Here is a 25,388-nt window from a genome sequence, read left to right as displayed (position 1 = left end):
GTCTTTAATCCATTTTGAGTTTATTTTTGTGTATGGTGCTAGAGAATGTTCTAATTTCATTTTTTTACAAGTGGCTCCAGTTTTCCCAGCACCACTTACTTAAGAGACTGTCTTTTCTCCACTGTACATTCTTGCCTTCTTTCTTGTAGATGAATTGACCATAGGTATGTGGGATTACCTCTGAGCTTTCTATCATGTTCCACTGATCTATAAGTCTGTCTTTGTGCTGGTAAAATATTGTTTTGATGACTGTAGCTTTGTAGTATAGTCTGAAGTCAGGGAGCCTGATTTCTAGAGTTCCATTTTTCTTTCTCAAGATTGTTTTGCTATTCAGGAGCTTTTGTGTTTCCATACAAATTTAAAAATTTTTTGTTCTAGTTCTGTGAAAAATGCCATTGGTAATTTGATAGGGATTGTATTAAATCTGTAGATTGCTTTGGGTAGTATAGTCATTTTCACAAAGTTGATTCTTCCAATCCAAGAACATGGTATATCTCTCCATCTGTTTGTATCATCTTTAATTTCTTTCATCAGCGTCTTATAGTTTTCGCAGTACAGGTCTTTTGTCTCCTTAGGTAGGTTTATTTCTAGGTATTTTATTCTTTTTAATGTGATGGTAAATTGTTGTTAGTGTATAGAAATGCCACAGACTTCCATATTAATTTTGTATCCTGCAACTTTACTGAATTCACTGATGAGCTCTAGTAGATTTCTGGTAGTGTCTTTAGGGTTTTCTATGCATAGTATCATGTCATCTGCAAACAGTGACAGTTTTACTTCTTTTCCAATTTGGATCCCTTTTATTTCTTTTTCTTCTCTGATTTCTGTGGCTATCTATGTTGAATAAAATTGGTGAAAGGGACTTCCCTGCAGGTCCAGTGGTTAGCACGCCACACTTCCACTGCAGGGGACGTGGGTTCAATCCCTGGTCAGGGAACTAAGATCCTGCATGTCATGCTACGTGGCCAAAAAAAAAGAAAAAGAAAAAGAAGAATAAAAGTGTTGAGAGTGGACATCCTTGTCTTGTTCCTGATCTTAGAAAAAATGCTTTCAGCTTTTCACCATTGAGTCTGATGTTAGCTGTGGGTTTGTCATGTATGGCCTTCATTATGTTGAGGTAGGTTCCCTCTATGCCCACTTTCTAGAGAGTTTTTATCATAAATAGGTGTTAAATTTTTTCAGAAGCTTTCTCTGCATCTTCTGAGATGATCATATGGTTTTTATTCTTCAGTTTGTTAATGTGGTGTATCACACTGATCGATTTGCAGATACTGAAAAATCCTTGCACCCCTGGGATGAATGCCACTTGATTATGGTGTATGATACTTTCAGTGTATTATTGGATTCAGTTTGCTAGTATTTTGTTGAGGATTTTTGCACCTATATTCATCAGTGATATTGGTCTGTAATTTTCTTTTTTTGTGTTATATTTGTCTGGTTTTGGTATCAGGGTGATGGTGGCCTCATAGAATGAGGTTGGAAGTGTTCTTTCCTCTGCAATATTTTGGAATAGTTTCAGAAGGATAAGTGTTAACTCTTCTCTAAATGTTTTGTAGGATTTGCCTGTGAAACCGTCTCAACTTGGGCTTTTGTTTGTTGGGGGTATTTTAATCACAGATTGAATTTCAGTACTCGTAATTGGTCTGTTCATATTTTCTATATCTTCCAGGTTCAATCTTGGGAGATTGTACCTTTCTAAGAATTTCTACATTTCTTCCAGTTTGTCCATTTTATTGGAATATAGTTACCTGCAGTAGTCTCTTATGGTGCTTTGTATTTTTGTGGTGTCAGTTGTAACTTCTTTTTCATTTTTGATTTTTTTAAATATAAATTTATTTTTGGCTGTGTTGGGTCTTTGTTGCTGCGCGTGGGTTTTCTCTAGTTGTGGCAAACGGGGGCTACTCTTCGTTGTGACACGTGGGCTTCTCACTGCAGTGTCTTCTCTTGTTGCAGAGCACGGGCTCTAGGTGCACAGGCTTCACTAGCTGTGGCAGGCAGGCTCAGTAGTTGTGGCGCACGGGCTTAGTTGCTCCACGGCATGTGGGATCTTCCTGAACCAGGGCTCAAACCCATATCCCCTTCATTGGGAGGTGGAGTTTTTTTTTTTAATTTATTTATCTTTGGCTGCATTGGGTCTTCGTTGCTTTGTATGGGCTTTCTCTAGATGCGGCAAGGTGGGGGCTACTCTTCATTGAGGTGCGTGGGCTTCTCATTGCAGTAGCTTCTCTTGTTGTGGAGCACAGGCTCTATGCACGTGAACTTCAGTAGTTCTGGCACGTGGGCTCAGTAGTTGTGGCTTGCGGGCACTAGAGCTCAGGCTCAGTACTTGTGGCACACGGGCTTAGTTGCTCCGCAGCATGTGGGATGTTCCCGGTCCAGGGCTCAAACCCATGTCCCTTGTATTGGCAGGTGGATTCTTTTTTTTTTTTTTTTTTAATCAGTCATCAGTTTTATACACATCAGTGTATACATGTCAATCCCAATCGCCCAATTGAGCACACCACCATCCCCACCCCACTGTGGTTTTCCCCCCTTAGTGTCCATAAGTTTGTTCTCTACATCTGTGTCTCAACTTCTGCCCTGCAAACCGGTTCATCTGTACCATTTTTCTAGGTTCCACATAAATGCGTTAATATATGATATTTGTTTTTCTCTTTCTGACTTACTTCACTCTGTATGACAGTCTCTAGATCCATCCACATCTCAACAAATGACTCAATTTCATTCCTTTTTCTGGCTGAGTAATATTCCACTGTATATATGTACCACATCTTCTTTATCCATTCGTCTGTTGATGGGCATTTAGGTTGCTTCCATGACCTAGCTATTGTAAATAGTACTGCAATGAACATTGGGGTGCATGTGTCTTTTTGAATTATGGTTTTCTCTGGGTATATGCCCAGTAGTGGGATTGCTGGATCATATGGTAATTCTATTTTTAGTTTTTTAAGGAACCTCCATATTGTTCTCCATAGTGGCTGTATCAATTTACATTCCCACCAACAGTGCAAGAAGGTTCCCTTTTCTCCACACCTGCTCCAGCATTTGTTGTTTGTAAATTTTCTGATGATGCCCATTCTAACTGGTGTGAGGTGATACCTCATTGTAGTTTTGATCTGCATTTCTCTAATAATTAGTGATGTTGAGCATCTTTTCATGTGCTTCTTGGCCATCTTTATGTCTTCTTTGGAGAAATGTCTATTTAGGTCTTCTGCTCATGTTTTGATTGGGTTGTTTGTTTCTTTAACATTGAGCTGAATGAGCAGTTTATATATTTTGGACATTAATCCTTTGTCCGTTGATGCATTTGCAAATATTTTCTCCCATTCTGAGGGTTGTTTTTTTGTCTTGTTTATGATTTCCTTTGCTGTGCAAAAGCTCTGAAGTTTCATTAAGTCCCATTTGTTTATTTTTGTTTTTATTTCCATTACTCTAGGAGGTGGATCAAAAAAGATCTTGCTGTGATTTATATCAAAGAGTGTTCTTCCTATGATTTCCTCTAAGAGTTTTATAGTGTCCGGTCTTACACTTAGATCTTGAATCCATTTTGAGTTTATTTTTGTGTATGGTGTTAGGAAGTATTCTAATTTCATTCTTTTACATGTAGCTGTCCAATTTTCCCAGCACCACTTATTAAAGAGACTGTCTTTTCTCCATTGTATATCTTTGCCTCCTTTGTCATAGATTAGTTGACCATAGATGCGTGGGTTTATCTCTGGGCTTTCTATCTTGTTCCATTGATCTATGTTTCTGTTTCTGTGCCAGTACCATATTGTTTTGATTACTGTAGCTTTGTAGTATAGTCTGAAATCAGGCAGTCTGATTACTCCAGCTCCGTTTTTGTCCCTCAAGACTGCTTTGGCTATTCGGGGTCTTTTGTGTCTCCATACAAATTTTAAGATGATTTGCCTCTAGTTCTGTAAAAAATGCCATTGGTAATTTGATAGGGATTGCATTGAATCTGTAGATTGCTTTGGGTAGTACAGTCATTTTCACAATATTGATTCTTCCAATCCAAGAATACGGTATATCTCTCCATCTGTTGGTATCAATTTCTTTCATCAGTGTCTTATAGTTTTCTGCATACAGGTCTTTTGTCTCCCTAGGTAGGTTTATTCCTAGGTATTTTATTCTTTTTGTTGCAATGGTAAATGGGAGTGTTTCCATAATTTCTCTTTCAGATTTTTCATCATTAGTGTATAGGAATGCAAGAGATTTCTGTGCATTAATTTTGTATCCTGCAACTTTACCAAATTCATTGATTAGCTATAGTAGTTTTCTGGTGGCATTTATAGGATTCTCTATGTATTGTAACATGTCATCTGCAAACAGAGACAGTTTTACTTCTTCTTTTCCAATTTGTATTCCTTTTATTTCTTTTTCTTCTCTGATTGCCTGGCTAGGAATTCCAAAACTATGTTGAATAATAGTGGTGAGAGTGGACATCCTTGTCTTGTTCCTGATCTTAGAGGAAATGCTTTCAGTTTTTCATCATTGGGAATGATGTTTGCTGTGGGTTTGTCATATATGGCCTTTATTATGTTGAGAAAAGTTCCCTCTATGCCTACTTTCTGGAGAGTTTTTATCATAAATGGGTGTTGAATTTTGTCAGAAGCTTTTTCTGCATCTATTGAGATGATCATATGGTTTTTCTTCTTCAATTTGTTAATATGGTGTATCACATTGATTGATTTACGTATATTGAAGAATCCTTGCATCGCTGGGATAAATCCCACTTGATTGTGGTGTATGATCCTTTTAATGTGTTGTTGGATTCTGTTTGCTAGTATTTTGTTGAGGATTTTTGCGTCTACATTCATCAGTGATATTGGTCTGTAATTTTCTTTTTTTGTAGTATCTATGTCTGGTTTTGGTATCAGGGTGATGCTGGCCTCATAGAATGAGTTTGGGAGTGTTCCTTCCTCTGCAGTTTTTTGGAAGAGTTTTAGAAGGGTGGGTGTTAGCACTTCTCTAAATGTTTGATATAATTCATGGCAGGTGGATTCTTTTTTTTTTTTTTAAAACATCTTTATTGAAGTATAATTGCTTTACAATGGTGTGTTAGTTTCTGCTTTATAACAAAGTGAATCAGTTATACATATACATATGTTACCAGATCTCTTCCCTCTTGCATCTCCCTCCCTCCCACCCTCCCCATCCCATCCCTCTAGGTGGTCACAAAGCACCGAGCTGATCTCCCTGTGCTATGCGGCTGCTTCCCACTAGCTAGCTATTTTACATTTGGTAGTGTATATATGTCCATGACACTCTCTCACCCTGTCACATCTCACCCCTCCCCCTCCCCATATCCTCAAGTCCATTCTCTAGTAGGTCTGTGTCTTTATTCCCGTCTTGCCACTAGGTTCTTCAGGGCCTTTTTTTTTTTTTCCTTAGATTCCGTATATATGTGTTAGCATACTGTATTTGTTTTTCTCTTTCTGACTTACTTCACTCTGTATGACAGACTCTAACTCCATCCACCTCATTACAAATACCTCCATTTCATTTCTTTTTATGGCTGAGTAATATTCCATTGTATATATGTGCCACATCTTCTTTATCCATTCATCTGTCGATGGACATTTAGGTTGCTTCCATGTCCTGGCTATTGTAAATAGAGCTGCAATGAACATTTTGGTACATGACTCTTTTTGACCTATGGTTTTCTCAGGGTATATGCCCAGTAGTGGGATTGCTGGGTCGTATGGTAGTTCTATTTGTAGTTTTTTAAGGAACCTCCATACTGTTCTCCATAGTGGCTGTATCAATTTACATTCCCACCAACAGTGCAAGAGTGTTCCCTTTTCTCCACACCCTCTCCAGCATTTATTGTTTGTAGATTTTTTGATGATGGCCATTCTGACCGGTGTGAGATGATATCTCATTGTAGTTTTGATTTGCATTTCTCTAATGATTAATGATGTTGAGCATTCTTTCATGTGTCTGTAGGCCATCTGCATATCTTCTTTGGAGAAATGTCTACTTAGATCTTCTGCCCATTTTTGGATTGGGTTGTTCGTTTTTTTGTTATTGAGCTGCATGAGCTGCTTGTAAATCTTGGAGATTAATCCTTTGTCAGTTGCTTCATTTGCAAATATTTTCTCCCATTCTGAGGGTTGTCTTTTGGTCTTGTTTATGGTTTCCTTTGCTGTGCAAAAGCTTTTCAGTTTCATTAGGTCCCATTTGTTTATTTGTGTTCTTATTTCCATTTCTCTGGGAGCTGGGTCAAAAAGAATCTTGCTGTGATGTATGTCATAGAGTGTTCTGCCTATGTTTTCCTCTAAGAGTTTGATAGTGTCTGCCCTTACACTTAGGTCTTTAATCCATTTTGAGTTTATTTTTGTGCATGGTGTCAGGGAGTGTTCTAATTTCATACTTTTACATGTTCCTGTCCAATTTTCCCAGCACCACTTATTGAAGAGGCTGTCTTTTCTCCACTGTATATGCTTGCCTCCTTTATCAAAGATAAGTTGACCATATGTGTGTGGGTTTATCTCTGGGCTTTCTATCCTGTTCCATTGATCTATATTTCTGTTTTTGTGCCAGTACCAAACTGTCTTGATTACTGAAGCTTTGTAATATAGTCTGAAGTCAGGGAGCCTGATTCCCCCAGCTCCATTTTTCGTTCTCAAGATTGCTTTGGCTATTCGGGGTCTTTTGTGTTTCCATACAAATTGTGAAATTTTTTGTTCTAGTTCTGTGAAAAATGCCAGTGGTAGTTTGATAGGGATTGCATTGAATCTGTAGATTGCTTTGGGAAGTAGAGTCATTTTCACAATGTTGATTCTTCCAATCCAGGAACATGGTATATCTCTCCATCTATTTGTATCATCTTTAATTTCTTTCATCAGTGTCTTATAATTTTCTGCATACAGGTCTTTTGTCTCCTTAGGTAGGTTTATTCCTAGATATTTTATTCTTTTTGTTGCAATGGTAAACGGGAGTGTTTTCTTAATTTCACTTTCAGATTTTTCGTCATTAGTGTATAGAAATGCAAGAGATTTCTGTGCATTAATTTTGTATCCTGCTGCTTTACCAAATTCATTGATTAGCTCTAGGAGTTTTCTGGTAGCATCTTTAGGATTCTCTATGTATAGTATCATGTCATCTGCAAATAGTGACAGCTTTACTTCTTCTTTTCCGATTTGGATTCCTTTTATTTCTTTGTTTTCTCTGATTGCTGTGGCTAACACTTCCAAAACTATGTTGAATAATAGTGGTGAGAGTGGGCAACCTTGTCTTGTTCCTGATCTCAGGGGAAATGGTTTCAGTTTTTCACCATTGAGGACAATGTTGGCTGTGGGTTTGTCATATATGGCCTTTATTATATTGAGAAAAGTTCCCTCTATGCCTCCTTTCTGCAGGGCTTTTATTGTAAATGGGTGTTGAATTTTGTCAAAAGCTTTCTCTGCCTCTATTGAGATGATCATATGGTTTTTCTCCTTCAATTTGTTAATATGGTGTATCACATTGATTGATTTGCGTATATTGAAGAATCCTTGCATTCCTGGGATAAACCCCACTTGATCATGGTGTATGATCCGTTTAATGTGCTGTTGGATTCTGTTTGCTAGTATTTTGTTGAGGATTTTTGCATCTATGTTCATCAGTGATATTGGCCTGTAGTTTTCTTTCTTTGTGACATCTTTGTCTGGTTTTGGTATCAGGGTGATGGTGGCCTCGTAGAATGAGTTGGGGAGTGTTCCTCCCTCTGCAATATTTTGGAAGAGTTTGAGAAGGATAGGTGTTAGCTCTTCTCTAAATGTTTGATAGAATTCACCTGTGAAGCCATCTGGTCCTGGGCTTTTGTTTGTTGGAAGGTTTTTAATCACAGTTTCAATTTCAGTGCTTGTGATTGGTCTGTTCATATTTTCTATTTCTTCCTGGTTCAGTCTCGGCAGTTTGTGCATTTCTAAGAATCTGTCCATTTCTTCCAGGTTGTCCATTTTATTGGCATAGAGTTGCTTGTAGTAATCTCTCATGATCGTTTGTATTTCTGCAGTGTCAGTGGTTACTTCTCCTTTTTCATTTCTAATTCTATTGATTTGAGTCTTCTCCCTTTTTCACTTGATGAGTCTGGCTAATGGTTTATCAATTTTGTTTATCTTCTCAAAGAACCAGCTTTTAGTTTCATTGATTTTTGCTATTGATTCCTACATTTCTTTTTCATTTATTTCTGACCTGATCTTTATAATTTCTTTCCTTCTGCTGGCTTTGGGGTTTTTTGTTCTTCTTTCTCTAATTGCTTTAGGTGCAAGGTTAGGTTGTTTATTCGAGATGTTTCCTGTTTCGTGAGGTAGGCTTGTATTGCTATAAACTTCCCTATTAGCACTGCTTTTGCTGCGTCCCATAGGTTTTGGGTCGTCGTATCTCCATTGTCATTTGTTTCTAGGTATTTTTTGATTTCCCCTTTGATTTCTTCAGTGATCACTTCGTTATTAAGTAGTGTATTGTGTAGCCTCCATGTGTTTGTATTTTTTACAGATCTTTTCCTGTAATTGATATCTAGTCTCATAGCGTTGTGGTCAGAAAAGATACTTGATACGATTTCAATTTTCTTAAATTTACCAAGGCTTGATTTGTGACCCAAGATATGATCTATCCTGGAGAATGTTCCATGAGCACTTGAGAAAAATGTGTATTCTGTTGTTTTTGGGTGGAATGTCCTATGAATACCAATTAAGTCCATCTTGTTTAATGTATCATTTAAAGCTTGTGTTTCCTTATTTATTTTCATTTTGGATGATCTGTCCATTGGTGAAAGTGGGGTGTTCAAGTCCCCTACTATGATTGTGTTGCTGTCGATTTCCCCTTTTATGGCTGTTAGTATTTGCCTTATGTATTGAGGTGCTCCTATGTTGGGTGCATAAATATTTACAATTGTTATACCTTCCTCTTGGATCGATCCCTTGATCATTATATAGTGTCCTTCTTTGTCTCTTGTAATAGTCTTTATTTTAAAGTCTATTTTGTCTGATATGAGAATTGCTACTCCAGCTTTCTTTTGATTTCCATTTGCATGGAATATCTTTTTCCATCCCCTCACTTTCAGTCTGTATGTGTCTCTAGGTCTGAAGTGGGTCTCTTGTAGACAGCATATATATGGGTCTTGTTTTTGTATCCATTCAGCCAGTCTGTGTCTTTTGGTGGGAGCATTTAATCCATTTACATTTAAGGTAATTATCGATATGTATGTTCCTATTCCCATTTTCTTAAATGTTTTGGGTTTGTTATTGTAGGTGTTTTCCTTCTCTTGTGTTTCTTGCCTAGAGAAGTTCCTTTAGCATTTGTTGTAAAGCTGGTTTGGTGGTGCTGAACTCTCTCAGCTTTTGCTTGTCTGTAAAGGTTTTAATTTCTCCATCAAATCTGAATGAGATCCTTGCTGGGTAGATTAATCTTGGTTGTAGGTCTTTCTCCTTCATCACTTTAAGTATATCCTGCCACTCCCTTCTGGCTTGCAGAGTTTCTGCTGAAAGATCAGCTGTTAACCTTATGGGGATTCCCTTGTGTGTTGTTTGTTGTTTTTCCCTTGCTGCTTTTAATATGTTTTCTTTATATTTAATTTTTGACACTTTGATTAGTATGTGTCTTGGCATGTTTCTCCTTGGATTTATCCTGTATGGGACTCCTTGTGCTTCCAGGACTTGATTAACTATTTCCTTTCGCATATTAGAGAAGTTTTCAACTATAATCTCTTCAAATATTTTCTCAGTCCCTTTCTTTTTCTCTTCTTCTTCTGGGACCCCTATAATTCGAATGTTGGTGCATTTAATGTTGTCCCAGAGGTCTCTGAGACTGTACTCAGTTCTTTTCATTCTTTTTTCTTTATCCTGCTCTGCAGTAGTTATTTCCACCATTTTATCTTCCAGGTCACTTATCCGTTCTTCTGCCTCAGTTATTCTGCTATTGATCCCATCTAGAGTATTTTTAATTTCATTTATTGTGTTTTTCATCGTTGCTTGGTTCCTCTTTAGTTCTTCTATGTCCTTGTTAAATGTTTCTTGCATTTTGTCTATTGCATTTCCAAGATTTTGGATCATCCTTACTATCATTATTCTGAATTCTTTTTCAGGTAGACTACCTATTTCCTCTTCATTTGTTAGGTCTGGTGTGTTTTGACCCTGCTCCTTCATCTTCTGTGTGTTTTTCTGTCATCTCATTTTGCTTATCTTACTGTGTTTGGGGTCTCCTTTTCACAGGCTGCAGGTTCGTAGTTCCCGTTGTTTTTGGTATCTGTCCCCAGTGGCTAAGGTTGGTTCAGTGGGTTGTGTAGGCTTCCTGGTGGAGGGAACTAGTGCCTGTGTTCTGGTGGATGAGGCTGGATCTTGTCTTTCTGGTGGGCACGTCCACGTCTGGTGGTGTGTTTTGGGGTGTCTGTGGCCTTATTATGTTTTTAGGCAGCCTCTCTGCTAATGGATGGGGCTGTGTTCCTGTCTTGCTAGTTGTTTGGCATAGCGTGTCCAGCCCTGTAGCTTGCTGGTCGTTGAGTGAAGCTGGGTCTTGATGTTGAGATGGAGATCTCTTAGAGATTTTCGCCGTTTGGTATTACGTGGAACTGGGAGGTCTCTTGTGGACCAGTGTCCTGAAGTTGGCTCTCCCACCTCAGAGGCACAGCCCTGATGCCTGGCTGGAGCACCAAGAGCCTTTCATCCACACGGCTCAGAGTAAAAGGGAGAAAAAATAGAAAGAAAGAAAGAGGATAAAATATAGTGAAGTAAAATAAAGCTATTATAAAGCAAAGCTATACAGACAAAATCTCACCCAGAAGCATATACATATACATTCACAAAAAAAGGAAAAGGGGAAAAATTAATGTCTCCTGCTCCCAGAGTCCCCCTCCTGAATTTGGGATGATTCGTTGTCTATTCAGGTATTCAGCAGATGCAGGCACATCAAGTTGTTTGTGGAGCTTTAATCCGCTGCTTCTGAGGCTGCTGGGAGAGATTTCCCCTTCTCTTCCCTGTTCGCACAGCTCCTGGGGTTCAGCTTTGGATTTGGACCCGCCTCTGCGTGTAGGTCGCCTGAGGGCGTCTGTTCCCTTTTGGGAGGTCTGACGTTTTCTGCCAGCGTTCAGTGGGTGTTCTGTAGGAGCAGTTCCACGTGTGTATGTATTTCTAATGTATCTGTGGGAAGGAAGGTGATCTCCGCGTCTTACTCTTCCGCCATCTTCTTCCTCCGCCGGCAGGTGGATTCGTAACCACTGTGCCACCAGGGAAGCCTGGCACATGGATTCTTAACCACTGTGCCACCTGGGAGGCCCCCATTTCTGAGTTTATTGATTTGGGCCCTCTCCCTATTTTTCTTGATGAGTCTTGCTAAAGGCTTATCAATTTTGTTTTTCTTTTCAAAGAACTAGGTTTTAGTTTCATTGATCTTTTCTGTTGTTTTCTTGTTGTCTGTTTCATTTATTTCTGCTCTGATCTTTATGATTTCTTTCCTTCTACTAACTTTGGTTTTGTTTGTTCCTTCTCTAGTTGCTTTAGGTGTAAGGTTAGGTTGTTTGAGATATTTCTTGTTTCCTGAGGTAAGCCTGTATAGCTATAAACTTCCCTCTTAGAACTGCATTCCATAGGTTTGTTGCATTCCATAGGTTTGGGATCATCGTGCTTTTCTTTTCTGTTGTCTCTAGGTATTTTTTGATTTCTTCAGTGATCCACTCTTTTTTTTTTAATAGATCTTTATTGGAGTATAATTGTTTGACAATACAGTGTTAGTTTCTGTTGTACAGCAAAGTGAAACAGCCATATGCATACATATGTCCCCATATATCCCCTCCCTCTTGAGTCTCCCTCTCATCCTCCCGATCCCAGCCCTCTAGGTCATCGCTGAGCTGATCTCCCTGTGCTATGCTGCTGCTTCCCACTAGCTAACTATTTTACATTCTGTAGTATATATATGTCGATGCTACTCTCACTTCGCCCCAGCTTCCCCCTCCCACCCATTTCCTCAAGTCCATTCTCTATGTCTACATCTTTATTCCTGCCCTGCAACTAGGTTCATCAGTACCTTTTTTTTTTTTTTTAGATTACATATATATGCATTAGCATACAGTATTCTTCTCTTTCTGACTTACTTCACTCTGTATGACAGACTCTAGGTCCATCCACCTCACTACAAATAACTCAATTTTGTATCTTCTTATGGCTGAGTAATAGTCCATTGTATATATGTGCCACATCTTCTTTATCCATTCATCTGTCGATGGACACTTAGGTTGCTTCCATGTCCTGGCTACTGTAAATAGTGCTGCAATGAAGATTGTGGTACATGACTCTTTTTGAATTATGGTTTTCTCAGGGTATATGCCCAGCAGTGGGATTACTGGGTCATATGGTAGTTCTATTTTTAGTTTTTTAAGCAACCTCCGTACTGTTCTCCATAGTGGTTGTATCAATTTACATTCCCACCAACAGTGCAAGAGTATTCCCTTTTCTCCACACCCTTTCCAGCATTTATTGTTTGTAGATTTTTTGAAAATGGCCATTCTGACCAGCATGAGGTGATACTTCACTGTAGTTTTGATTTGCATTTCTCTAATAACTAGTGATGTTAAACATCTATTCATGTGCCTCTTGGCCATCTGTATGTCTTCCTTGGTGAAATGTCTCTTTAGGTCTGCGCATTTTTTAAGTGGATAGTTTGGTTTTTTGAAATTGAACTCCATGAGTTGTTTGTATATTTTGGAGATTAATCCTTTTTCTGTTGTTTCATTTGCAAATATTTTCTCCCATTCTGAGGGTTGTCTTTTTGTCTTGTTTATGGTTTCCTTTGCTGTGCAAAAGCTGTTAAGTTTAATTAAGTCACATTTGTTTATTTTTGTTTTTATTTTCGTTACTCTAGAAGGTGGGTCAAAAAAGATCTTGCTGTGGTTTATGTCAAAGAGTATTCTTCCTATGTTTTCCTCTAAGAGTTTTATAGTGTCTGGTCTTACATTTAGGTCTTTAATCCATTTTGAGTTTATTTTTGTGTATGATGTTAGGGAGTGTTCTACTTTCATTCTTTTACATGTAGCTGTCCAGTTTTCCCAGCACCACTTACGGAAAAAGCTGTCTTTTCTCTGTTTTATGTTCTTGCCTCCTTTGTCGTAAATTAGGTGACCACATGTACATTGGTTTATCTCTGGGCATTCTATCCTGTACCATTGACCTATATTTCTGATTTTGTGCCAGTACCATATTGTCTTGATTACTGTAGCTTTGTGGTATAGTTTGAAGTCGGGACGCCTGATTCCTCCAACTCTGTTTTTTTTCTCAGGATTGCTTTGGCTATTCGGGGTCTGTTGTGTTTCCATATGAATTGTAAAATTTTTTGTTCTAATTTTGTGAAGAGTGCCATTGGTAGCTTGATAGGGATTTCATTGAATCTGTAGATTGCTTTGGGTAGTACAGTCATTTTCACAGTACTGATTCTTCCAATCCAAGAACGTGGTATATTTCTCCATCTGTTTATGTCATCTTTGATTTCTTTCATCACTGTTTTATAGTTTTCTGAGTACAAGTCTTTCGCCTCCTTAGGCAGGTTTATTCTTAGGTATTTTATTCTTTTTGTTGCAATGGTAAATGGGAGTGTTTCCTGAATTTCTCTTTCTGATTTTTCGTTGTTGGTGTATAGGAATGCCGGAGATTTCTGTGCATTAATTTTGTATCCTGCAGTCTTACCAAATTCATTGATTAGTTCTAGTAGTTTTCTGGTGGCATCTTTAGGATTCTCTATGTATAGTATCATGTCATCTGCAAACAGTGAGAGTTTTACTTCTTTTCCAATTGTATTCCTTTTATCTCTTTTTCTTCTCTGATTGCCATGCCTAGGACTTCCAAAACTATGTTGAATAAGAGTGGTGAGAGTGGACATCCTTGTCTTGTTCCTGATCTTAGAGGAAAATGCTTTTAGTTTTTCACCATTGAGTATGATGCTTGCTGTGGGTTTGTCATATGTGGCCTTTATTATGTTGAGTAGGTTCCCTCTATGCCCACTTTCTAGAGGATTTTTATCATAAATGGGTGTTGAATTTTGTCAAAAGCTTTTTCTGCATCTATTGAGATGATCATATGGTTTTTCTTCTTCAATTTGTTAATATTGTGTTTCACATTGATTGATTTACGTATATTGAAGAATCCTTGCATCCCTGGGATAAATCCCACTTGATCATGGTGTATGATCCTTTTAATGTGTTGTTGGATTCTGTTTGCTAGTATTTTGTTAAGGATTTTTGCATCTATGTTCATCAGTGATATTGGTCTATAATTTTCTTTTTTGGTGGTATCTTTTTCTGGCTTTGGTATCATGGTGATGGTGGCTTCATAGAATGAATTTGGGAGTGTTCCTCCCTCTAATTTTTTGGAAGAGTTTGAGAAGGATCGGTGTTAGCTCTTCTCTACATATTTGATAGAATTCGCCTGTGAAGCCATCTGGCCCGAGACATTTGTTTGTTGGAAGATTTTTAATTATGGTTTCAATTTCATTACTTGTGATAGGTCTGTTTATATTTTCTAATTCTTCCTGGTTCAGTCTTGGAAAACTGTACCTTTCCAAGAATTTGTCCATTTCTTCGTGGTTGTCCATTATATTGGCATCTAGTTGTTTGTAGTAGTCTCTTATAATCCTTTGTATTTCTGCAGTGTCAGTTGTGATTTCTCCTTTTTCATTTCTAATTTTATTGATTTGCATCCTCTCCCTTTTTTTCTTGATGAGTCTGGCTAAGGGTTTATCAATTTTCTTTATCTTCTCATAGAACCAGCTTTTAGTTTTATTGATCTTTGCTATTGTTTTCTTTGTTTCTATTTCATTTATTTCTGCTCTGATCCTTATAATTTCTTTCCTTCTACTGACTCTGGGTTTTCTTTGTTCTTCTCTAGTTGTTTTAAGTGTAGGGTTAGATTGTTTGAGATGTTTCGTGTTTCTTGAGGTGAGATTGAATTGCTATAAACGTCCCTCTTAGAACTGCTTTTACTGAGTGCCATAGGTTTTGGGTCATCGTGTTTTCATTGTCATTTGTTTCTATGTATTTTTTTATTCCTTCTTTGATTTCTTCAGTGATCTCTTGGTTATTCAGTAGTGCACTGTTTAGCCTCCATGTGTTTGTGTTTTCTACATTTTTTTTCCCTGTAATTGATTTCCAATCTCATAGTGTTGTGGTCAGAAAAGATGCTTGAAACGATTTCAATTTTCTTAAATTTTCCGAGGCTTGATTTGTGACCCAAGATGTGATCTATCCTGGAGAATGTTCCGTGTGCACTTGAGAAGAAAGTGTATTCTGCCACTTTTGGGTGGAATGTTCTATAAATATCAGTTAAATCTATCTGGTCTATTGTGTCATTTAAAGTTTGTGTTTCCTTATTAATTTTCTGTCTGGATGATCTGTCCATTGGTGTAAGTGAGGTGTTAATATCCTCCACTATAACTGTGTTTCTGTCGATTTCCCCTTTTATAGCTCTTAGCATTTGCCTTATGTATTGAGGTGCTCCTATGTTGGGTGCATAAACACTTATAATTGTTATTTCTTCTTCTTGGATTGATCCTTTGATCATTGTGTAGCGTTCCTCCTTATCTCTTGTAACAGTCTTTATTTTAAAGTCTGTTTTATCTGATACAAGTATTGCTACTCCAGGTTTCTTTTGATTTCCATTTGCATGGAATATCTTTTTCCATCCCTTCACTTTCAACCTCTATGTGTCCCTAGGTCTGAAGTGGGTCTCTTGTAGACAGCATATACATGGGTCTTGTTTTTGTATCCATTCAGCCAGTTTGTGTCTTTAGGTTAGGGCATTTAATCCATTCACATTCAAGGTTATGATTGATATGTATGTTCCTATTACCATTTTCTTAATTGTTTTGGGTTTGTTTTTGTGGGTCTTTTTATTCTCTTGTGTTTCCTGCCTACAGGAGTTTCTTTAGCATTTGTTGTAAAGCTGGTTTGGTGGTGCTGAATTCTTTTAGCTTTTGCTTGTCTGAAAAGCTTTTGATTTTTCCATCAAATCTGAATGAGATCCTGGCTGGGTAGAATAATCTTGGTTGTAGGTTTTTCTTTTTCATCACTTCAAGTGTATCCTGCCACTCCCTTCTGGCCTGCAGAGTTTCTGCTGAAAAAATCAGCTGATAACCTTATGGGGATTCCTTTGTGTGTGTGTGTGTGTGTTTTTTTCCCCTTGCTGCTTTTAATATTTTTTCTTTGCATGTAATTTTTGTTAGTTTGATTAATGTGTGTCTTGGTGTGTTTTTCCTAGGGTTTATCCTGTATCGGACTCTCTCTGCTTCCTGGACTTAGGTGACTATTTCCTTTCCCATGTTAGGGAAGTTTTCAACTATAACCTCTGCAAATATTCTCTCAGACCCTTTCTTTTTCTCTTCTTCTTCTGGGACCCCTATATTCGAATGTTGGTGCTGCAATTAGTGTTGTCCCAGAAGTCTCTGAGATTGTCGTCAATTCTTTTCATTCTTTTTTCTTTATTCTGCTCCTTGGCGGTTATTTCCACCATTCTGTCCTCCAGCCCACTTATTAGTTCTTCTGCCTTTGTTTCCTTATTGATTTTCTGTCTGGATCATCTGTCCATTGGTGTAAGAGGGGTAATGCAACTGATTTTTATACGTTAATTCTGTATCTAGCAACTTTACTGAATTTGTTAGTTCCAACAGTTTTTTAGTGGAAACTTTAGGTTTTTCTATATATAACATCATGTCATCTGCAAATAGTGACAGTTCTACTTCTTACTTTCTGATGTGTATGCCTTTTTTTTCCCCTTTCCTAATTGCTCAGGCTGGGACTTCCAACACTATGTTGAATATAAATGGCAAAAGTGGGCATCCTTGTTTTGTTTCTGATTTTAAAAGAAAAGCTTTCAGTTTTCACCACTGAATATAATGTTAGCTGTGGGCTTGTTATATATGGCCTTTATTTTGTTGAGTTTTTTCTATACCTATATTGTTAAGAGTTTTCATCATAAATGGATGTTGAATTTTGTCAAATGCTTTTTTCTGCATTTATTGAGATGATCACATGATTTTGATCCTTCATTTTGTTAATTTGGTGTATCACACTGATTGAATTTGTGATTTTGAACCATTCTTGCATCCCTGGAATACACCCCACTTAATCATGGTATATGACCTTTTTAATGTATTATTGAATTAGGTTTGCTAATATTTTAGTAAGAATCTTTGCATCTATGTTCATCAGGAATATTGGCCTGTAATTTTCTTTTTTTGTGGCATTCTTATCTGGTTTTAGTATCAAGATGATGCTGACCTTGTAAAATGAGTTTGGAAGTGTTCCTTCCTATTTCTTGTAAAAGAGTTTGAGAAGGATTGTTTGTTATTAAGCCTTCTTTAAATGTTTCATAGAATTCACCAGTGAACCCATCCAGTCCTAGACTTCTGTTTGTTGGGAGGTTTTTGACAGCTGATTCCATACCCTTAGAGGCATACCTCGTTTTACTGCACCTTGCTATATTGTGCTTCACAGATACTGTATTATTATTTACAAATTGAAGGTTTGTGGCAACTCTGTGTCAAGTCTGTTGGTGCCATTTTTCCAGCAGCATTTGCTCACTTCATGTCTGTGTGTCATGTTTTGGTAATTCTCATAAGATTTCAACCTTTTTCTCTATTACAGTATTTATTATGGTGATCTGTGATCAGTGATCTTTGATGTTATTATTGCAAAAAGATTATGCCTCCCTGAAGGCTCAGGTGACAGTCAGCATTTTTTAGCAATAAAGTATTTTTAAGTTAAGGTATGTACATTGTTTTTTAGACAAAATGCTATTGCACCCTTAATAGAGTACACTGTAGTATAAACATAACTTTTATGCACACTGGGAAACCAGAAAATTCATGTGACTTGCTTCATCAGGTGGTCTGAAACTGAACCCACAGTATCTCCAAGGTATGCCTGTATATCTATGGAGATAAATAAGATAGATGAAATGAATTATAAAGCAAATGGGACTCACTGGAGAATCTATAGGTGTAACAGGTAATTAATAGGAGTTCTCTGTACTGTTCTTATTTTTGTGATTTATGTTGTTTGAAATTATTTCCAAATAAAAAACAAAACAAAATGCAAGGAATACTAGTCAAGTTCACAGTCCAGTGCAGGCTGTGGAAGGCACTCAGCAAACCCTCTGTCTCTCCTGCTTCTCTCCTGCCCAGCGTGGAGACTGTGAATGACGGGCAGTTTCACAGTGTGGAGCTGGTGATGCTAAACCAGACCCTGAACCTGGTGGTGGACAAAGGAGCCCCCAAAAGCCTGGGAAAGCTCCAGAAGCAGCCAACAGTGAGCATCAACAGCCCCCTCTACCTTGGAGGTAAAGCCCCATCCCCTCCCACCCCAAACACCTCCACCTCCCACCTGCCCCCTGTGCTCGGGCACCCACCCCCAGGCCAACTGGTGGGGCTTGCTGCTCTCATCTCGGCACCCACTGCCAAAGCTAATCAAGGAAGGCTTCCTGGAGGAAGTGACAACCAAGCTGCTCCCTAAAGTGTGAATAGTTATCCAGATCATGGGGAGGAGAAGAGGAAAAGAAAGAGAGCAGGGATCCTTCTGAGAAACTACAATTTTAGGGAGGATGGTGGAAGGTGAAGATGGAATGGGGAGGGAGGAGAGGGAGACAGAGGCCAGCCCCTTCAATATACAAGCTTCCCTCTGCTCTGCCACCCCCTCAGATGCTGTGAGGCTCAGCTGATGTATGTAGAGGAGCATGTTTGCTACTAAGGCCATTCAAAGGCCAAAGAGAGAAGGAGCCACCAGTCTGGCAGAGCATGGGCCTGAAACCCAGCCTTGGGCCAGTAGTTCTCAAAGGGTTATGTGCAAAAAAAAAAAAAAAAAAAAAAAAAAAAAGGCATCAGAGCAGCTTGTTCAATATGGAGATTCCCAAGACTTCTTCTCCCAAGGAGTCCACCTCCAAGGGCTGGAATGTGGGCGAGCAGGGTGGGCAGGGGAGTGTCTTCAGGTCGCTGTCCTGCTGTCCCTCCCGCAGGCATCCCCACCTCCACGGGCCTCTCGGCCTTGCGCCAGGGCGTGGACCGGCCGCTGGGCGGCTTCCACGGCTGCATCCACGAGGTGCGCATCAACAACGAGCTGCAGGACTTCAAGGCCCTCCCGCCGCAGGCCCTGGGCGTCTCGCCGGGCTGCAAGTCCTGCAGCGTGTGCAGGCACGGCCTGTGCCGTGCTGTGGAGAAGGACAGCGTGGTGTGCGAGTGCCACCCAGGCTGGGCCGGCCTGCTGTGCGACCAGGAGGCCCGCGACCCCTGCCTCGGCCACAGGTCGGTGTCCCTCCCCCTCTGCCCCGCCCAGGAAGTGGGCACTGATGGAAGCCGGAGGAACTGCAGTCAGACTGTAGACAGGGGCTGCTTAGAAGGTCAGGGGCTTAACACATCCAAACAGCAGGTCTTGTTCAGAGGAGACATCAGTGTGCCAGAGCCTAGCTGAAAAACACTTGTCAAGTGGCCTTCAGAAGTTGAAAGGGGCACCCGTGCGGCATGCACCTTGGCAAGTGGGTGCATTTCGGCCTGACTCGACTCCCCACTCAGTGGTACCCTATGAGGGCACCAGGGGTGTATAACCACGCACAGCCGAATCATTTCGTGCTCTGGCATTCATTATGCATCAAAATATTTACTGAGGGCCTACTATGTGTCAGGCCTTGTCCTAAAAATAGGAGACCCAGCATCCTCAGTGTTCAGAAATCTGAATCAGCCAAAAATAACACCAGAGCCATGTCTAGCAATTTGCTTGGCTGAACAAGCTGGGACATGATATTGTGGATCAGGAGTGAAGGACAGCTATAAAGGGGTTGAGTTTCCTGGGTAGCTCTGGAGTGTGTGTGTGTGTGTGTGTATGCGTTTGACTCTGTAACGAATATGTCTACAATGAACCCTGCCTCTGAATGTCATCCCAGTAGAGAGAATGCTGCAGCACAATTAAGAATCCAGGCTTTGGCATCAGTTTCTCCATCTATGAGATGTGGATAGGACTATCTACTGCACAGGACAGCAGAGGAAAGGGGATTGTAGAAAATAAGACTGATGCTAGGTGTAAAGCACTTACCCCAATGCCTGGCACACAGCAAGTGGTAGCTGGTGGTGGTAGAGATAGTAGTAAGTGTGTTATCAATTAAGACGGCAGAACAATTAAACTGTTTGGAGACTGCGTGGGTTCTGACGCCTGTGTGTAAAGCAGCCAGCCTCATCAAGCTCACAGCTGTCAGTGTCACTGGGGGATGCTCACAGCCTCCAGCTGACTGATGCTCAGCCACTGGGCTGGTGGAGGGTGGACCAAGGGATGGAGAAGGCCTAAGGTCCCACAGCTCCGTGTCCCCTGGCCTGAGCCTGGGCCTGGCTGGGGTGGACAAAGGAACCCTCCAGCTGCACTGACTGCCTGGTTCCCCTCTCATCCTCGCCTCTGCCCCCAGCTGCAACCAGGGGAGATGTGTGGCAACTGGGACCTCATACGTGTGCAAGTGCGCCGAGGGCTACAGAGGGGCCTTGTGTGACCACAAGAATGACTCTGCCAACGCCTGCTCAGCCTTCAAGTGTCACCACGGGCAATGCCACGTCTCAGATCAAGGGGAGCCCTACTGCCTGTGCCAGCCCGGCTTCAGTGGGGAACACTGCGAACAAGGTGGGTCCACTGTGCGCGTGGGGGGATGGTGCCCGGGAAGGATGTAGGGGTCAGACTTGGACTCCACATTCAGGTGGCCTAAGTTCCAGTTCTGGCTGAGCCACTTAGAGGCTGCATGACCTTCATTAAGTTACTTTCTGAGCCTCAAATTCCATCATGTTGAATATGGGGGGCAACGCTATAACTTCCTGTATCAGTTATCCATTGCTGCGTAACAAATTAGCCCCAACACATAGCAGTTCAAAACCACACTAAACATGCTCCATCCCACACAGTTCCTGTGGGTCAAGCATTCAGAAATGGCTTAGCTGGATAGTTCCAGCTGGGGTCTCTGGAGGTTGCAAACCGCCAGGACTGTGTGAGCAGTCTGGGTTCTTTCTCTCCTCTCCCCTCCCCTCCTTTTCTAATTGCCAGCCCTGGAGCTGCCAGAGTGGCCCTCTGACCAGCATCACTGACTCACCTGGGAGTTTATTAGAAATACAGATGCTCAGGCCCAGCCCAGACCTTTTGAATCAGAACCTGCATTTTAACAAGAGCCCTCGATGGTTCTTAATCACATTAACATTTCAGATGTTGCTCTGCAGTCTCCTCCCAAACTTCATGCCATTATTGGGTCAACAAAAGACAGTTCCGTGGTCTGATCCCATTTCAAAAACATCATCAAATCACTTACCCCACTTAGTGGCCCCTTTAGTGTATTAATTTGGAGGTAAGTGCAAAAAAGGAAAATTGAAATTAAATTATATTCCAACTGAAATGGTTCTGTCTCACCATGGAGGTTTTTCTCCTGCATGGAAACTGAGAAGTCTTCGTCTTCCTTCCTGCCACCAGAATCCTGGGCAGGCCACCTCCTGTCACTAGAGGACTCTTTCACATTTTATACCTTGTTGAAATACCATTCTTAACCAATTTTGTTAAATAATGTATTCTGAAATAATTTCAGATCTAACAGAAAAATTGCCAGAACAATATAAACAGCGTTCCCATTCCCTTCAACTGGACAGCCCAACTGTTAACATGCTGCCGAGTTTGCATTCTCCCTGCCCCGCACATCACACACACCTATTATCATCATTAGTCTTCTTTTGATCCTGTTAACAATCACATAATTTTAAAAAACTATATCAAGCTTAACAAAATTCACATTACATCACATTAACCACCTAAAGCTTTAAACTGCATAAAACCCTTTTGCATTCACAATCCCTGTGATGCTCATAACAGCCCATGAAAAAGCAGGAAGAACCAGGACATGTGTCGCCATTTTCCAGACAAGGAAACTGAGGCTCAGGGATGACAAGGCTCAGGGATCCAAGGCTGTGTGGCCGAGGATCCTAGTCCTGAATCCATTACTCACTCTCTCTCTCAGTGCCTTGCTCCAGATGCTTTCCCAATGTACTGAGGGCAGTAGTGGGGTCAAGGTGAAGAGTTGGGTCAGGGACCAGAGGATTAAGCAGATCCAGGGGTCCCCTCCCCTCCCCTCATTTCTACAACTTGTGGAAAAGCTCGCACACGCGCATACACACACACACACCACCCCCCCGCCCCCAGACTCTTTGGCTCACTGACTACTGTTCCTCTTTCAGATCTCAACTCCAGCATCACTTCCCAGAGACAATCCCTGGCCCCTGGGCTAGTCAGGCTCCTTTGCCACGTATTATGTATAAACACATCCCGTTTCTCCGTAGCATCCGCCTCAGTTTATCATTACAAATATATTTATTTAAATGACACTGTAATTAGTGTCTAGACTCTACACCAGCGGAGACAGGCTACTGAGAGTGGTGGGGACTGGGGCAAACTGGAGATCTCCTGCCCCGTCTAAAGCCCGCGGCTTCAGCCCGTCATTGCCACGCAGGGATGCAGACTCAGCTTTGCCAGACCCCCTGGTTTTCAAAGAAACCAGATATCCCAATGTTTAGATGCAATCTCCTGGCATTGTGGGGGGTTTTCTTTTTTTTTTTTTTTTAATGTTGGCATTTAATTTGGTTTCTAAGCGTCTGTGGCACAAGCAACATAGGTCTGGGATGGGATTTAGCCCTCAGTCCCCCAATCTGCCACATCTAGTTTTATCTTTAAGTTCCTTGAAGGAAGGGACCGAGCCTGCTCGTCACCCTGCTATCCTCGGGGCTTAGGTTTAAGCCTAGTATAGAGGCTGGCACGGAACGGCACTTAGTATTTGTGGAAGAGTGAGATGGGTTATGGGAGGGTGGGCAGGGAGACGGACGGATGAGTGAATGAGTAAGTACGCACGGGCTTCGGCCCACAGGTGTCTCAGAGCAGCCTACCCCGGACAGCCATCTCCAGCCCCAATGCCCTGCCCTTACCTCTTCCGCCCTCTGCAGAGACTCCATGCCTGGGGGGAGTTGTCCGAGAGGTGATCCGCCGCCAGAAAGGTTACGCCTCGTGTGCCACGGCCTCCAAGGTGCCCGTAATGGAGTGTCATGGGGGCTGCGGTCCCCAGTGCTGCCAGCCCACCCGCAGCAAGCGGCGGAAATACGTGTTTCAGTGCACAGACGGCTCCTCGTTCGTGGAAGAGGTGGAGAGACACTTAGAGTGCGGCTGCCGCCCGTGCTCCTAAGGCCCCCCGCAGCCCTCCCGCCTCCCGGACTCCAGCCGGGTGGGGGGGGACGGCCACGTGGGACCCCTCCCGCGAGATTCGCAGTGAAGAAGTAGAAGCTGGAGAGGAAGCAAAAGAAGAGAATATTAAGTATATTGTAAAATAAACAAAAAATAGAACTTATTTTTATTATGGAAAGTGACTATTTTCATCTCTTATTAATTATATAAATGTATCACACCATCTGAGTATTTGTACCATATAGTGAGTTATTTTTACCGAGCTTTTTGTTCTGTGTTGTGTATTTGTCGTGTTTTTATCAACAGCTGTTAAAAGTTTTAAGAAAAAAGGCTAATAAAAATGTTTTAAAACGAAAGGATGAGCATGAAGAAGTGACAGCCTGTCTGAGAAGGAAGGAGGAGGCTTATACGTCTAGGAAACACTGTCGTCGTTAGGTCGGCAGAAACCAGAACCTGCTTACTGAGCTCAGGAAACAAACAGAACGAGAAGAGGAAAAGAGCGAAGGAAAAGGTTTTTCTTTGTTTCTTCCGATTTTTAATGACTTTTCCTTCCCTACAAGCACCCAGCTTTTCAGTCCTGGTTGCCGAAGCCCAGGATGCCCAGTTCTTCCAGGAAAAGCCGCTGGGCACTGGCCTCCGACTCTCCCTGGGACCCAAAGCATTGGCCGCCGCCCATGTGCCCCGGGCCCCTGCAGGGTCTGAGCCCACTGCAGACCCCCTCCCCGTCCTGGCTGCCCTTGATTCCATTACAGGACTGTCTGAACTCCGCCACAGGCTTCATCTGAGCCTGTTTTGCCAAATCTGGAAACAGCTGCCCTTCTCCTGCCCCTCCCCAGGAAGGCAGCCCCCCTGCTGCTCCTCCAGGAACGCAGGCGTCACCCATCTCCTCAAGCCCCAGCACTGGCCCTTCCACTGGAAGTTCTGAACCACTCTCCTCCCTCAGCCAACCTCGTACTGGGAGGCGACACCAGGAGAGCAGGCAGCCAGGGCTGTTGGGAATGAGGAAGCCTGGAGCCAAGCCTGCCCACAGCTCTGCAGCAGCCCGACTCACTGGCAAGTTCTGGGAGGCTCCTGCCATGGGGTAGCTAGTCCTCTGACACCTAAACCTCCAGGCCTCCGTCATGATGACGAAGACCCCTTGCCCGTCTGTACCACTTTTCCGTGCATATCCGCACTGCACCTTATTCTATCCATGCGACCCCTTCCCCCGGCGAAAGGAAGCAATATAACCCCATTTCATAGATAAGGAAACTGAGGCCTCGCTCCAGCCCTGTAACTCTCCTTACGCCACATCTCTGATGAGTGAACGAGCCAAGCCTAGAGCCTAGACTAAAAACTCTAGATTCCTTCTCCAGAACAACATAAACACAGGAGATGCAGGCAGTTTAAGTTCATCAGAGAACCCCTACCAGAAAAGGAAATGGTTTTTTCTGCTGTTTTTCCTGCTCTCATTCTGCCTTGTTCATTCCTTGTTCTGCCTCCTTGGTATCCAGAAAGAGTCTAGACTGGGGGACTTAACGTATCAGGGGGTGTGAGCCAGGGCAGCCTGTCTAGCCCAGACTCCACTCCAGGAACTGCCAGCCCTCCTGAAGGGGACTTGCCCCCTGCCTCTTCCCCACCCTCGTCTGCCCCTCTCCACCGCAGTCAGGCTAGGGCAGGTGGTCCAGGGACTCAGCAGCTCACACCGAGCCCCGTCTCGCACCCATTGCTCCCTCCCCCAGGAGCCTCCCCTGCAGAAGAGTCAGGAGAGTGTGGGGCCCCCAGTGGACCATCCAGCTCTGAGCGTCCCCAGAGGAGCCCAGTGGTTCTCTGAGGGCTGATGGCGAGCCAAAGGCTCAAAGAATCAAGAAGGGAGAAAGAAAAGAAGATGGAGGAACAAAAGGCAAGTGGCAGATAGGAAGGCAAGGAGGGAGGGAGGGAGGGAAGGAAGGAAGGAAGGAAGGAGGGAAAAGAGAAGGGAGGGAGGGAGGAAGGAAGGAAGGAAAAGAGGAGAGAGAAAAAGACGAGAGGGATGAAGAGAGAGAGGGAGGGATAAGATAGAGGAATTTACTTTAAAATATGTATATTATATGTAATATACATCATGTTCCAGGTACTTACTGTACCTTATGATGACTGTTTCAAATATTAATGGCTGATTGACTTAGTACTTACTACATTATACATTAGGTACCATTCTAATTTATATATA

General features: G+C 41.7%; 1 protein-coding gene across 3 annotated transcripts in view; it reads left to right on the top strand.

Annotated features, from left to right (window-relative positions):
- SLIT3 (slit guidance ligand 3) overlaps positions 1-23,553 on the top strand; it is a 625,193-nt gene extending 601,640 nt beyond the window's left edge. For all 3 annotated transcript variants that reach the window (XM_007171383.2, XM_007171384.2, XM_057541374.1), the window contains 4 exons: positions 18,148-18,302; positions 18,975-19,260; positions 20,409-20,617; positions 22,963-23,553. In XM_007171383.2, the coding sequence (XP_007171445.2) occupies positions 18,148-18,302; positions 18,975-19,260; positions 20,409-20,617; positions 22,963-23,198 (886 nt within the window). In that variant the 3' untranslated portion in view covers positions 23,199-23,553. The remainder of the gene's footprint in view (positions 1-18,147; positions 18,303-18,974; positions 19,261-20,408; positions 20,618-22,962) is intronic.
- Positions 23,554-25,388: the final 1,835 nt, after the last annotated feature.

This window comes from Balaenoptera acutorostrata, chromosome 2, assembly GCF_949987535.1.
Source record: "Balaenoptera acutorostrata chromosome 2, mBalAcu1.1, whole genome shotgun sequence".
In the NCBI taxonomy this organism is placed as follows: Eukaryota; Metazoa; Chordata; class Mammalia; order Artiodactyla; family Balaenopteridae; genus Balaenoptera; species Balaenoptera acutorostrata.
This window is presented reverse-complemented; position numbering and strand designations above follow the sequence as displayed.